Consider the following 14,461-nt stretch of genomic DNA (forward strand, 5'->3'; position numbering starts at 1 on the left):
AAAAAACACCTGGAGTGGTGGCACACACCTGTAATCCCAGCTACTCAGGAGGCTGAGGCAGAAGAATAATTTGAACCCAGGAGGCAGAAGTTGCAGTGAGGCAAGATCATGCCACTGCACTCCAGCCTGGGCAACAGAGCGAGACTCTGTCAAAAAAAAAAGAAAACGCCAGTGAGCAGGCAAGGCTGCAATGTGGATCCAGAAGTCTTCTGAGGCTGGAGTTTCCTCACTGAATCAGGTGGCCTGGATGCTGTGCCCATTCCTTACAGCTGTGTGAGCCCAGTGCCCAGGTTAGGTCACTGGACATCAGTGAACGGTGCCCCTGAATGCCGGCAGTTGGGCAAGCAGGAGTCACACCATGTTCACCAGTCCAGTTGCAACAACCCCAAGCTTAAGGAACCAGCTTAGATGCATAAGGAGAGAAAGACAGACAGAGAGAGAGAAAGAGAGAGATCAGATCCAACCCAGATTGCCATGTATATTACGGAGGGAATCACCAAATCTCCTCAAACAAGGATGATGACAGAGAATCCCTACCTTTTGACTTAGTCATTGACTAAAACATTTACTGAGAACTGGCTTTGTGCAAGTGCAAGGCCCTGGGCTGGAGCTTTACATCAGTCTTCTGAGCAGATAAGGAAGAAGGCATACCACTATGGTGCGGTGGGGGTGGGCTTCAAACTCAAGGCTGACTCTGGAGACTGTGTTCATTCCAGTGAGCAATGCTGCCTCCAGAAACCTCCCATGCATCCAAATGAGATGGGACCACACCCCTACTTGGATGTCAGTATGCAAGGGTACAACCTTCAATGTCCTGCCTCTACAAATCTCCTGCATCTACCAGGCTCTAAGATGGGAAGCAGTTACAAGTGAGAGGCCAATGAAGTAGTGTCTAGAAGGCAAGAGGCTGGCTGCCTGGAGAGCCAGAGAGGGGCTCAGACACAGAGTGGTGGTCTGTCCATGGTCATGGCAGTCCACTAGGCCTCAGAGACAGCATTAGGACAGGCCTCCAGAGAGCTGCCCCCCAGGCCCCATGGCACTGTGAGGTACGCAGGTGCTCAGGTGGTGTCTAGGACATTTACTTGAATATAAGTGACCTGGCAGCATGCCAGAACACTTCTAAGCCCAGTAAAAAAAAAAAAACACAGGTCCCTACTAAGGGTGGCAGCTATGGGCTAGGAGATGATGGGTTCCCTTTTCTTGCCAGCCTTACAGAGAGATCTTTGAGTTCTTCATAGAGGACTTCAAAACCTACAAGCCATTACTATCCTCCATCAAGAATGCCTATGAGAGGATGCTGGGTAAGAATGCACCTCCCACCAGGCCCAGGGGATCACGCCTGTAATCCTAGCACTTTGGGAGGCCAAGGCAGGTGGATCACGTGAGGTCAGGACTTTGAGACCAGCCTCGCCAACATGGTGAAATCCCGTCTCTCTACTAAAAACACACACAAAAAATTAGCTATGTGTGGTGTAATTCCAGCTACTTGGAAGGGTAAGGCAGGAGAATTGCTTGAACTGGGAGGTGGAAGTTGCAGTGAGTGGAGATCACACCACTGTACTCCAGCCTGGGCGAAAGAGTAAGACTCCATCTCAAAAATAAAAAGTAAAAAAGAATGAAGCTCCCCTCCTGGGCCCAGCTGGAAGGGGTAGAGAAGATCCTATTTGAACTTCTGGGGCTCCACAGCAGGGCTGGGGCAGCTACCAACTGGGCCTTGAGGTCACCAAGCCCCCTCAGCCATTCTGCACAGACTGTTCTGTCATAGAGTGGCCCAGGCACCTGACCACCCTGTCCTTGAAAAGCACAGTGGGGCAGTCCCTGCTGAAAATGGAGTGAAACCCAGGAGAGAGTGAGCACCCCTAGGAGTCAGCAGGCTTCTCTGCCAGCCTCAGGAGGTGCAGGGCATGGTGCAGCTGCAGGACTTAAGCCTATAGGAGAAAGGACATAGGAGAGACCCCGGTCCTCATCTGAACTTTGCCCTTGTTTTTTTTTTTTTTTTTTTTTTTTTTTTTTTTTGGTTTTTTTTTTTTTTTTTTTTTTTGAGATGGGGTTTTGCTCTTGTCACCCAGGCTGGAATGCAGTGGCAGGATCTCGGCTCACTGCAACCTCTGCCTCCTGGTTCAAGTGATTCTCCTGCCTTAGCCTCCCAAGTAACTGGGATTACAGGCATGTGCAACCACACCTGGCTAATTTTTGTATTTTTAGTAGAGACGGGATTTCACCATGTTGGCCAGGCAGGTATCGAACTCCTGACCTCAGGTGATCTGCCCCCCTTGACCTCCCAAAGTGCTGGGATTACAGGTGTGAGCCACCGCACCTGGCCAGAATGGCTGATTTTTACTGAATTCCTAGCAGGTGCCAGGGTCCATGTAAAGCACATATTATGCTTTCTCATTTCATCCTCATATCAATACACTATGATAAAAACTACCATCATCCCTGTTTTACAGACATGAAGACTAAGGCTCAGAGAAGTTGTAACATAGCTAATGAGGGACATTTGAGAACCCAAGCCCCCTCTAACTCAAGAACCCACAGTCCTAATTATGATCTATGTTGAGAGATGTTTGTAGAAAACATCAGGACTGGGGGAGGAGAGATGGAGAGGAATATTAGGAAGGGGAGCAATTTTGCCATGGTAACCTCACCTGTCCTTCCCTGCAGACTGGTCAGTTCTCCATGGGTGGGCACCTGTCCCCATGGCCCACATTCACCAGTGGCCAGACCATTTTGCAAAATCGAAAACCCTGTTCAGATGACTACCGGATGCGAGCAGGGTAAGCCAAGGTCATTCCCATGGTGGGTGGGCTGACATGGGCCAGGCATCAGCCAAGAGACAGGGCAGGGGCGTGTGTTGCCCCAGAGCAAGGGTGCAATGGCCTCCATGGGGGTGCTGGCCACATATCAGCCATTGTCCCCTGCAGGAGCTGCCAGCAATACCTCTTTCGCACCGCCAAGCCCCGGTTCCTGCAGAAGATGGAAAACTACCTACGCAAGGAGCTCCTCCTGCTGGACGTGGGCACAGATTCCACCGAGGAACTGAGGCTGCAGGTCAGAGCCACAGAAGAAATGTGGGGAGGTCAGGGGAAGGGTGAAAAGAAGCCTCACCTACCAGCTGGGCGCAGTGGCTCATGCCTGTAATCTCAGCACTTTGGGAGACCGAGGCGGATGGGTCACCTGAGGTTCAGGAGTTCGAGACCAGCCTGGCCAACATGGTAAAACCCTGTCTCTACTAAAAGTACAAAAATTAGCTGGGCATGGTGGCAGGCACCTGTAATCCCAGCTACTCAGGAGGCTGAAGCAGAATTGCGTGAACCCAGGAGGCAGAAGTTGCAGTGAGCCAAGATTGAGCCACTGCACTCCAGCCTGGGCGACAAGAGCGAGACTTCGTCTGAAAAACAAAAACAAACAAGCCTCAACTACCAGGACTGAGCACCTGAGACCTTCAAGGGAGACTTGCTTCTCCCAGCTCCTGCATCTCCTTCCCTGAAGAGAAGCAGGAAACATCCTATGAAAATGCCAGTGAGGCCGAGTAGTGTCATACACCTATAATCCCAGCACTTTGGGAGGCCAAGGCAGGAGGATCGCTTGAGGTCAGGAATTCAAGACCAGCCTGGCCAACATGGTAAAACCCCACCTCTACTAAAAATATAAAACTGGCCAGGTGCAGTGGTTCACACCTGTAATCCCAGCACTTTGGGAGGCCAAGGCAGGAGGATCACTTGAGGTCGGGAGTTCAAGACCAGCTTGACCAACAATGGAGAAACCCCATCTCTACTAAAAATACAAAAATTAGCCAGGCGTGGTAGCAAATGCCTGTAATCCCTGCTACTCGGGAGGCTGAAGCAGGAGAACTGCTTGANAATTCTCCTGCCTCAGCCTCCTGAGTAGCTGGGATTACAGGCACGCGCCACCATGCCCAGCTAATTTTTTGTATTTTTAGTAGAGACGGGGTTTCACCGTGTTGACCAGGATAGTCTCGATCTCTTGACCTCGTGATCCACCCGCCTCGGCCTCCCAAAGTGCTGGGATTACAGGCTTGAGCCACCGCGCCCGGCTGCCCTTGGTTTAAAATCAAGTGCAGGCCAGGCGTGATGGCTCATGCCTGTAATCCTAGCAATTTGTGAGGCCAAGGCGAGCAGATCACGAGGTCAAGAGATTGAGACCATCTTGGGCAACATGGTAAAACCCTGTCTCTACAAAAAATACAAAAATTAGCTGGGCGTGGTGGCGTGCACCTGTAGTCCCAGCTACTCAAGAGGGTGAGGCAAGAGAATCGCTTGAACCCAGTAGGCAGAGGTTGCAGTGAGCCGAGATCACGCCACTGCACTCCAGCCTGGCGATAGAATGAGACTCCATCTCAAAAAAAAGGAAAATAAAATGAAGTGCAGGAAGGCCTGAAGCAAGGACCATACTTTGAACAAGGCATGCAAAGATTCTTGGAGTTTGCAAGCCACACAGCCACTCTCCCATGACCTTAGGGGTTCTGTGTCTTCTGGCTGTTTATTCTCCATGGCCCCAAAGCTGCTCTCCCTTCTGTCTCTGCTTAGCCCACCAAAGGGAGACTATTCGGGCTCTGGAGCCCTTGAAGGCCAAGCTTGTCAATGTGAATGAGGAATGCAACGAGAGGATCCTGGCCATGAGGGCTGAGGAGAGACATGAAATCTCCCTGCTCAAGAAAGAGAAGATGAATTTGCTAAAACTCATCGACAGAAAGAATGAGGAGAAGATCTCATTGCAGAGTCAGGTGAATAGAAGTGGTATGATGACCAAGTCCCTGAATTCCTGCCAACCCCACCATGAGGGTGACCCCCTATCCAGCTCTGCCTTTCTACAGAGAATGACACACTGAGCCACTACCTTCCCCCAGAGCCTTGTTAACTCCACCCTCTGCCCTGCTGCTTGGCTCATAACTTTCCCTGTAGGGGGAAGCATTGACACCTTGCAGAAATCTCAGAAATGGCCAATCTCCTTCCTCCACCTTTCCTGTTCACAGGCCCTGATGGGGCCACCCAGCACCCAGCCTACTCCCTGGGGTGGCCAGCTGCATACAGGGGTCCAGGGGCAGCCCCTGACCACATTAGCTACTTTCTCCACAGGTGACCAAACTGAGGAAGAACTTGGCTGAGGAGTACCTGCACTACCTCAGTGAGCGAGATGCCCGCAAGATCCTCATCGCAGACCTGAATGAGCTACGGTACCAGCGGGAGGACATGTCATTAGCCCAGTCCCCAGGTAAGCATGAGTCAGGTTTCTCTCTTCCCTGAGATGCTGGAGGAGTCTGGTCTCACCCCTAAGCCCCATTCATTCAACATTCCTAAGGCCTGCTCATTCCATAACCATTCAGAGGGAGATGTCCCTGCCTCCCTCAGGGCTGTGGATCTTGCGAGCTAAACTGAGAATTATAGGAACACAGTTGGTAGCTGAGACAGCCTAGGCTTCTGGTGGGCTGGACAGGCCTGCTACTCCATTTCCTGTGTTTCTAGACTTTGGCCTGAAACCCTAGGCTGGTAGCACTGTAGGCAAGACCCAGGGAACCCCAAGCAGGGAGGGCAGAGAGCTTCAGGCAACCCCTGAGAGATACTATAACCCAGCCCTGGGCTACCAGCCCTAGAGCTAGGGTGACATGGGCTGTTGGACCTCCTCCCCTGGCAGGCATCTGGGGGGAGGATCCAGTGAAGTTAACCCTGGCTCTGAAGATGACTCGGCAAGACCTGACCCGCACGCAGATGGAACTCAACACCATGAAGGCCAACTTTGGAGACGTAGTCCCCAGGAGAGACTTTGAAATGCAGGAGAAGATGAATAAGGATCTTCAGGAGCAGGTGCTGGCGGGCAGGTGGGGGCCAGGAGGGTGGCACAGGTGGGAGGCCAGGGCCAATGTCCTTGCCCACAGCTGGACAGCCTGAGAGCCAGCTACGAGGAGGTCCGCAAGGAGCACGAGATCCTGATGCAGCTGCACATGAGCACACTGAAGGAGCGGGACCAGTTCTACTCCGAGCTGCAGGAAATCCAGCGCACTTCCACGCCGCGGCCTGACTGGAGCAAGTGCGAAGGTGAGGGTGGCCAGCAGGGTCCCGGGTCCTGCTCACGTGCGGGCCTGGACTCTAGCTCCCTCTTCCCACCTGCAGATGTGGTGGCCGGGGGCTCAGAGCGCTGGAAGATGCTGGCTGAGGGCAAGAACAGCGACCAGCTGGTGGATGTGCTCCTGGAAGAGATTGGCTCGGGGCTGCTGCGGGAGAAAGACTTCTTCCCTGGTCTGGTAGGGGAGGCCCCAGGAGCAGGGCTTGGGCCAGTCAGAACAGCCATGCCTTGCTGCTGAGATGAGCTTTTGGGGAACCATCTTGGACTCTTCCCTGTTTGGGGGTGGGGCCACAGATGGGTCCAGAGATGAGCTGACACCCTCCCTCCTAGGGCTATGGGGAAGCCATCCCTGCTTTTCTTCGGTTTGATGGCCTTGTAGAGAACAAGAAGCCAAGCAAGAAGGACGTGATCAATCTCCTCAAGGATGCCTGGAAGGAACGTCTTGCAGAGGAGCAGGTCAGATCTTACTAGCCACTCAGGCCCAGCATGGTCTTCAGATCCAGAGTCCTCTGCAGTTCCAGAGGTGCCAGGGAGGAGGGCCAACCAACCCTAAGGCAGGCTGACCAAGCATTTCCCTGATCCTGCAGAAAGAGACATTCCCAGATTTCTTCTTCAATTTCCTGGAGCATCGCTTTGGGCCCAATGATGCCATAGCCTGGGCTTACACTGTTTTTGAAAATATCAAGCTCTTCCGTTCCAACGAGGTTATGAGTCAGTTCTATGCAGTCTTGATGGGAAAGGTGAGCCGGGGCCTATTCCCCTTGGGGAGATTGAGAGGGGTCTTTGTCTGCCCCCACCACTCCAGGGAACTTTGAGTGAGTAATGCTTCTCTCCTTACAGTGGAGTGAGAATGTATATATCACCCAGAAGAAGACAGTAGCCCAGCTGCTGAAGGAGATGACAAATGCTGACAGTCAGAATGAGGGGCTACTAACCATGGAGCAGTTCAGGTGAGAGGCTGGTCCAGGCCACCCCCAACTCCTACCCAACTATTCCTGCATCTTCAGGGAAAAGGGGCACCTGGTGGGAAGGGCCACATCCTTGGAACTCACTCTCTTTTGAGAACTAGGGAGAGGCACAGGCAGGCCTCAGCAGGTCCCTGTTGGCCATCATGTCTCCCCCATAGCACTATCCTCAAGAGTACATTCCCTCTCAAGACAGAAGAACAAATCCAGGAGCTGATGGAGGCAGGGGGCTGGCATCCCAGCAGCAGCAATGCAGACTTGCTCAACTACCGCTCACTGTTTATGGAGGTGGGTGTGTGGGTCCAGGGGACTGGTGTGTCCCCTGCCCTAGCCTTGGCTGGACCCAAGCCAATGTGCCCTCCCTCTGACTTGTGGCCCCTCCCAGGACGAGGAGGGCCAGAGTGAGCCCTTTGTGCAAAAGCTCTGGGAACAATACATGAATGAGAAGGACGAGTATTTACAGCAGCTAAAGCAGGAGCTGTGCATAGAACTGTGAGTGACCCTCATCCATACATGAGTCCCACAGGCTGGGCACCTCAAGGCCCTGGGTCTCCCTGTGCACTGCGCACCATCCACTGCTCAAGCCCAGCAGAGAGGAGGGCACCTGGCCAGGTGTGGTGGCTCACACCTGTAATGCCAGCACTCTGGGAGGCCAAGGTGGGCAGATGACCTGAGGTCAGGAGTTCAAGACCACCCTGGCCAAACTGGCAAAACCCCCTCTACTAAAAATACAAAAATTAGCTGAGTGTGGTGGTGCACACCTATAATCCCAGCTACTCAGGAGGCTGAGGCAGGAGAACTGCTCCAACCCAGGAGGCAGAGGTTGCAGTGAGCCAAGATTGAGCCATTGCACTCCACCCTGGGCAACAGAGTGAGACTCCGTATCAAAAAAAAAAAAAAAAAAAAAAAAGGAGGGCACCTGGGAGTCTGGGGCACAGAAGAGAAGGGTCAGAACCTCTCACTTTCTTTTCCTGTGGGGCAGCCATGAGGAGGTGACTCTGCCCAAGCTGCGAGGGGCCCTGATGAGCATCGACCCCAGCCTGGACAAGCAGACTGTGAACACTTACATAAGCCAGGCTTTCCAGCTCCCTGAGTCACAACTGCCAGAGGAGGGTGACGAGAAGGAAGAGGGCATTGTGGAAATCCTCCAGACTGCCCTGGAGCGGCTTCAGGTGATTGACATCAGGCGTGTGGGGCCTCAAGAGCCAGAGCCTACAAGCTAGGACCCTGCAGGCAGCCTTTGTACTCCAGTCCTGCTAAGCCTGGGCTTTTAGTATAAATGTGTGTGTCTGAACCCACTGCATTCTCCAGGCTGTGCTGGGGAGTTGTGGGAAGGGGAATCAGTCCCCGCCTCGCTGGCCCCCGGACATGCACCAAAATGCAGAATATTCTGTGTATGACACTTTATTGATGCTAGGGGGTAGGGAGGAGACCTGGAGAAATATGTGGGGCCAAGGGGCCCCAGGTGGGGACAGGGAGACTGGAGTGGCCCGGCCACTACTGCGCAGGGAAGACAGAGTTGCCACTGGACGCACAGGGAATGAGGAGCTGCCGGTACTCCAGGGGCAGGTACCGCTCCACTAGCACATGCAGTGAGACTTGGTCGGTGACCAGGCCCTGCCTGCAGTGGAGGAGAAAGCACAGGCAGAATCAGCACCAGCACTCCCCCAGCCAACAAACCCCCCGATCTGCCTTCCACCCTCTTACCTCCGCATCAGCAGCTCAACATCCTCTGGCTTCACAGTCTTGCGGCCAGCATGAGCAGCAAATACCTCCAGGTCGTCACAAAGATGCTGGAAATATTTATCTAGGCTGCCAAGAAGGTGGGGATAGAGCAGGTTGAACAGTCTGATCATGACCCAAGGAGTTCCTCTCCCTACACCACGTCCCCAGGACTCACCACTTCTCCACCATCTCAAGAGCCTTCCTCTCCATGGGCATCTTGGCACAGAAGCTAAAGAGTTTGACGTAGTGGCTCAGTCCAGCCTTGTGGGGATCTTGCTGCGGTCTGGGGATGGTGGTCCTGGGCTTTGGGGGATGCCTGACCAACAGAGGCTCTGCAGGCTCTGAAGATAAGCTGAGGATAGGAGTAGACAGAGGGGCTGAATTACTGCCTCAGGAAGCCCCTATTCAAGGGCAACTCTTGCTGGCTTCTGCTGAGGCTGGAGACCATGTGGCTCTTGGACAGCCAGGACCAGCAGCCCTGACCACCTGCTGAGGGGCAGTCAGGTCAGGGGGCCAAACAGAGGCTGGTCTTTGCCTGGGGCTTTGTTCCTCCACAGTCGACTCGACCTCCTAGCTCAGGCTTATTATCTATATTGGTACCTGCTTGGGCCCATGACCCCAGACCTCAGAGTGGACAGTCTCTCTCCTCACTCTACGGCTGCCTATCCTGATTCTGCTAATCCTCCTCCAGGAAGGCTTCTCTGACTACAAATCAACCACATACTTTCCCCTCACACAGTCTCCTCTAAGCCCTGGAGGCAGGCACCAGGATGGCAGGGGTGCTCTTGGTGAGCCCTCCCCAGCCCAGGTCAGGCTGCACTGCTGGGTAATCATCTACATACACGTGGGAAGGGGGAGGACCCTGCGTACATGGTGTACCCAATGCCCCCTTCCCAAGAGGCCCAGGAGGAATGGGGTTGTGGGATCTTACACTGCAGCACCAGGCGGTGGGTCTGGCTCAAGAAACTGATGATGTCCCCTAGCCTGCAGAGACTCAGGGGTGCTGGAGACCAACTCTGGACTTGCTGCAGAGGAAGAAGGGTGGGGTCACAGGGATCCCAGGCCGACCATCTTACCCAGGCTAGCACAGTCACAGTATTTCTGTCCTGTTTCTGGTGGGCCCCACCTAGCTCCAGCCAAGCAGGTGCCTCTCAGAGTCTCCCTGGCCCCCTACCACCACCAGTGTCTGGAAACACAACCCAGGCAACGCCCTTCTGTGTGCTGGGGCCTGAACACAGCTGTCACCAGCTACCCCCTGCACTGGGCCTCTTACCTGCCCTGTCAAAGGCATCCTCATCCCCTGAAGATGCTCCTGGTCCCTTGGCCTCAGCAGTCCCCTGGGATTCCTCTGCTTCTGTCACCTCTGTGTGTCCCTTGGGCTCTTCTGCCCTGCTGGGTCCTTGTGCTCCTGTTGCCTCCATTTCACTCACACCTTCGTCTTCCATCCTTTTCTCTGCCTCTTCAACTCCATCCTGTAAGGGTTCTACTCCATCTTCTCCAGAGACACCACTGCTAGTGCTCAGGAAATCCGGAGCAAAGGCATCAACCTCCTCTGCCTCTCCTGCCAGAAATTGGGCTGGTTTCTCAGGGCCTGAGTGAAGGGGAGAGAATACAGGCTGGAGATGCAGTAGGCCAAGCCTACATAGCTCAGAGAAGGGAAAAGACGGACCAGCAGACCCAGCCCTGCCCACTGAAGAGACAAAGCCAGAGGCAGCAGCACGTCATGGATCTGGAGGCTCTGGCCCAACATGGACTCTGCTCTTGGATGGAGGCAGCCACAGCCAGGGGGTTTCTAGGGGTATACAGGGACTTGAGGATGGAAAACCACCATTGTCAACTCTCACCCAAGCTAAGCTTGGCTCTAGGCCACAGGCACCACATACTCACTGTTGGTCTGCATTCCAGGCCCACTGCTCTGTGCCTTGCAACCGGCAGCCAGCTCAGTGTCTTCGGCCCCAGTGTGAGGCATGCAGGGCAGGGAGCGATACACACGGGGGGAGTAGCCAACTGTAGGCTGAGAGAAGGGCTGGGTGTCTTCCAACACAACGTCTGTGGGCAGAGTAGTAACAGGTTCTGAGGCTATCACCTGGAGATCAGGGGCCAGCTGGCTCTCAGTGTATTCCAGGCCACCTGCTGCTACTCTGTGTTGCCAAGGCCTGGATAGTGGGCCCCATGGGTCCACCCTGAGTGGCCTTTAGATAAAGAAGACAACCTAGCACGTGAGGCCTTATCTCCCATAGCCCTCCTTGCTGACCTTCCTGTTCCTCTGCCTGGCATTCCCAGGCCCCCACAGCTGCCTGCCCACCAGCTGCCCACTCAAAAAACCTCTTGGCTGCTCGCTCTGCTCCTTCTGCCCAAACCCTCTTCTTACTCTGGTGAACTTGTTTTCTGCAATGAGGGTCCCAGGCCAGCTTGAATTGGCCAGCTGATCCTGAAACTTGGCCCCTTTCAACAAGTTTTGGCCACCACACCACACCCCTTTCCAACCTCCAGCTCTATAGCTTGAGGATGTGGGTCCCTGGGAGATACTGAGGGACCAAGACTGGGCCCCACCAAGGCAAGGGGCCCCTTGTGGAAAGAAAGCAGAAATTCCTTCTAGACCCACTGACCAGACTCGCTCGTTGTCTGTGACTCCACCAAAAGGGGCACAACCCTGATTTAGCAGCACCTCCTATCTGTCATAGCAAGGGAGAGCTTTCCCCAAAGACCAGCAGGGGAAAACCTCAACCTTACTTGGAGGAGCCAAGGAAGTATCTCGCAGATCCTGCAAAAAGGCACCCACATCTACAGCTCGACGGGCGGGAGGTCTGCGGGCCAAGCCAGGCCTCTGTACTGACTGTGGCTGAAGAGGTGTGGCAAAGGTCAGGTTGAGGGAGCTGGTAAGAGGGAGAAGGCACAAAGGAAAGTCAGGTACCTGAGACCCAGTTTGCCCAGAGATCCCCCCATCTGCCCTGGGGTTCTCATCTCTTAGAACAGAGCCAACATGCTGTGTGGCTAAAACTGGCAGAGAGTAGTGTGGCCAGATTCCCAGGCAGCACCTCACTCCCCAAGCCTCTCCTCCACCCACCGCCAGAACAGGAAATACCCAGAACAGCACCTGGTGAGGGATGAGGCATCAGCATTCCTTTGAGGCTCTGTCGGTGACCCGGCAAGAGAATGTAAAAGAAGAAAACCAATGTAAATGATCCAGGCCTGTAAGAGCCCTCTCTCAGGCCTCTTCAGCCTCTCCAGAAGACAGGAGGGAAAGGGTAGCAAAAGTGGTCCAGGGCCTTACCTTGGGAGAGAGGCAGCCCCTGGTCCACTCCCTGCTGAAACATCGACAGTCTTAGCCTCTGTTTCCTCCTGCCAGGGGCCAGCAGACCTGGAGCCAGGGTCATGGGGAGCTCAAGCTCAGGAAGTTGCAGCTCCAGGCTATAAGAATGTAGCTTACCTCAGGCAGGCCAGGAAGCCCAATTCTGGCTTTTGCAACCCCCAAGAAACTCCCTGACTAAGCTGCCCATAACATAGTGCGAGGTGGGAGAGTTCTGTGTACCTGCCAAGACTGCTCTCTCGTCTGGAGGGCTGGACCACCTGTGGTGCTGGCACTGGCTTCACTACCGACTTGGGCATCAGGATGGAAGATTCCGGGGCTGCAGAAACACCAAGGAGAGGGTGGGGCTGACAGAACAGGCCACCCTGAATGAAACATACCACAAGACTGTTGTTGGACTGCTGCCTAACTCTGACCGGCAGGCCAGCGCTCACTCACCAGTTAGTAGGATGTTCTTCAGCAGGGTCCGAGGCGTCTGTTCCTCCAGGTGCCCACTGGCCTGAACATATGCTGATCCACTAATAGACTATCGGTAAAAGCACCAGGCAACCAGTCTGTCCATTTGCCTTGAGATTTCCTCAAGGTGGACTCCAGAGCAGAGCTGGACCTCAACCCCCCTCCCCGAGGCAGCCAGGGCCCTTTGGGGTCAGTGGGCTGGGTACTCACCCTGTCTCCATGGGAATGCCTTCTGGTTGTCATCTTTGTTTGGCTGTTCGACCTCCTGGAAGAAGCTGTTTCAAGCAGGGTTCTTCTCTGGGCACTGCGTAAAAAGACCAGCAGCACTGAGAATTACAGTAAGGAGGGATAGAGGATACAGAGACAGCCTTCAAAGGGGTCTTGGTCTGAAGCCTTTTTCCCTCAGGGCTAGGGACCCAGAAACCACCTGCCCCTATCATCACCCCTGTTCCCAGCCCTATGTCGACAGCAGTGTAAACGAAGACCCCTAGGGTATGGGAAGAGAGAGGGAATATGAATGAACAAGCCAGGAGGAAAGGCTTCAGAACTTCAGCAGAATCATAAAGGATAAGTAGGGGTTAACCACACAGACAAGAGGAGCAATTGGAAGAGCATTCATCCCAGACATGAAAATAACAATCCATGAAGGATATTAAAGTATTTTAAAATCTTTTAGCCGGGCATGGTGGCTCATGCCTGTAATCCCAGCACTTTAGGAAGCTGAGGCGGGTGGGTCACAAGGTCAGGGGTTCGAGACCAGCTTGACCAACATGGTGAAACCCCTTCTCTAATTAAAAATACAAAAATTAGCCGGGTGCGGTGGCGCGTGCCTGTAGTACCAGCTACTCGGGAGGCCGAGGTGGGAGGATCACTTGGGCCCAGGAGTTCTGGGCTGTAGTGCACTATGCCCATCGGGTGTCCGCACTAAGTTCGGCATCAATATGGTGACCTCCCAGGAGCGGGGGACCACCAGGTTGCCTAAGGAGGGGTGAACCGGCCCAGGTCGGAAACGGAGCAGATCAAAACTCCCGTGCTGATCAATAGTGGGATCGCGCCTGTGAATAGCCACTGCACTCCAGCCTGGGCAACATAGCGAAGGCCCGTCTCTTAAAAAAAAAAAACACAAAAATTAGCTGGGCATTGTGGTGTGCACCTGTAATCCCAGCTACTTGGGAGGCTGAGGCAGGAGAACTGCTTTAACCCAGGAGGCGGAGGTTGAGGTGAGCCAAGAGTGCACCCTTGCACTCCAGCCTGGGCAACAGAGCAAGACTCCATCTCAAAAAAAAAAAAAGGTTTTAATACCTTGGGGCCAGGTGCAGTGGCTCACGCCTGTAATCCCAGCACTTTGGGAGGCTGAGGCAGGTGGATCATGAGGTCAGGAGTTCAAGACCAGCCTGGCCAAGATAGTAAAACCCCATCTCTACTAAAAATACAAAAATTAGCCAGGCATGGTGGCAGATGCCTGTAATCCCAGCTACTCGGGAAGCTGAGGCAGAGAATTGCTTGAACCCAGGAGGCGGAGGTTGCAGTTAGCCAAGATTGGGCCACTGCACTCCAGCCTGGAGAAAGAGCAAGACTCCGTCTCAAAAAAAAAAAGAAAAGAAAAGAAAAAGAAAAAAAAATATTGGTACCCCAGCTGCCTTAGTCTCTCCATTCCAGTCCCTCTCAGATTCCAGAGTCACATAAATGTTCTCAGCACACAGCTCTCACCTCATGGGTGTAAAAACTATAATGAGCCGGGCGCGGTGGCTCGCGCCTGTAATCTCAGCACTTTGGGAGGCCAGGCAGGCGGATCACGAGGTAAGAGATCGAGACAATCCTGGCCAACATGGTGAAACCCCGTCTCTACTAAAAATACAAAAAAATTAGCTGGGCGTGGTGGCGCGAGCCTGTAGTCCCAGCTACTCAGGAGGCTGAGGCA

At 53.9% G+C, this 14,461-nt stretch overlaps 2 protein-coding genes across 12 annotated transcripts in view; one reads left to right on the plus strand and one right to left on the minus strand.

The window, feature by feature from the left end:
* Positions 1-8,347, plus strand: part of TSNAXIP1 (translin associated factor X interacting protein 1) — a 26,877-nt gene extending 18,530 nt beyond the window's left edge. For 2 of the 11 annotated variants that reach the window (XM_037742304.1, XM_037742303.1), the window contains 12 exons: positions 2,665-2,777; positions 4,551-4,747; positions 5,100-5,235; positions 5,656-5,825; positions 5,897-6,056; positions 6,132-6,262; positions 6,415-6,540; positions 6,672-6,824; positions 6,925-7,034; positions 7,154-7,337; positions 7,435-7,541; positions 8,032-8,347. In XM_037742304.1, the coding sequence (XP_037598232.1) occupies positions 2,756-2,777; positions 4,551-4,747; positions 5,100-5,235; positions 5,656-5,825; positions 5,897-6,056; positions 6,132-6,262; positions 6,415-6,540; positions 6,672-6,824; positions 6,925-7,034; positions 7,154-7,337; positions 7,435-7,541; positions 8,032-8,272 (1,737 nt within the window). In that variant the 5' untranslated portion in view covers positions 2,665-2,755 and the 3' untranslated portion in view covers positions 8,273-8,347. Of the gene's footprint in view, positions 1-1,207; positions 1,302-2,664; positions 2,778-2,924; positions 3,052-4,550; positions 4,748-5,099; positions 5,236-5,655; positions 6,057-6,131; positions 6,263-6,414; positions 6,541-6,671; positions 6,825-6,924; positions 7,035-7,153; positions 7,338-7,434; positions 7,542-8,031 lie in introns of those variants that run through there. The other 9 variants (XM_037742308.1, XM_037742307.1, XM_017539416.2 and 6 more) reach the window with 8 other exon arrangements.
* A 90-nt stretch (positions 8,348-8,437) lies between these two features.
* The window catches only part of CENPT (centromere protein T), a 7,484-nt gene continuing 1,460 nt past the window's right edge, over positions 8,438-14,461 (minus strand). Inside the window, exons 2-13 of the mRNA XM_017539423.2 lie at positions 12,751-12,844; positions 12,523-12,610; positions 12,307-12,403; positions 12,049-12,185; positions 11,872-11,908; positions 11,508-11,650; positions 10,662-10,823; positions 10,048-10,365; positions 9,706-9,799; positions 8,950-9,126; positions 8,757-8,861; positions 8,438-8,670 (exon numbers count right to left, since the gene is read on the minus strand). Of these exons, the coding sequence (XP_017394912.1) occupies positions 8,547-8,670; positions 8,757-8,861; positions 8,950-9,126; positions 9,706-9,799; positions 10,048-10,365; positions 10,662-10,823; positions 11,508-11,650; positions 11,872-11,908; positions 12,049-12,185; positions 12,307-12,403; positions 12,523-12,610; positions 12,751-12,844 (1,576 nt within the window). The 3' untranslated portion in view covers positions 8,438-8,546. The remainder of the gene's footprint in view (positions 8,671-8,756; positions 8,862-8,949; positions 9,127-9,705; positions 9,800-10,047; positions 10,366-10,661; positions 10,824-11,507; positions 11,651-11,871; positions 11,909-12,048; positions 12,186-12,306; positions 12,404-12,522; positions 12,611-12,750; positions 12,845-14,461) is intronic.

The sequence above is a fragment of the Cebus imitator genome, unplaced genomic scaffold (genome assembly GCF_001604975.1).
Source record: "Cebus imitator isolate Cc_AM_T3 unplaced genomic scaffold, Cebus_imitator-1.0 Scaffold118, whole genome shotgun sequence".
Lineage (NCBI taxonomy): Eukaryota > Metazoa > Chordata > Mammalia > Primates > Cebidae > Cebus > Cebus imitator.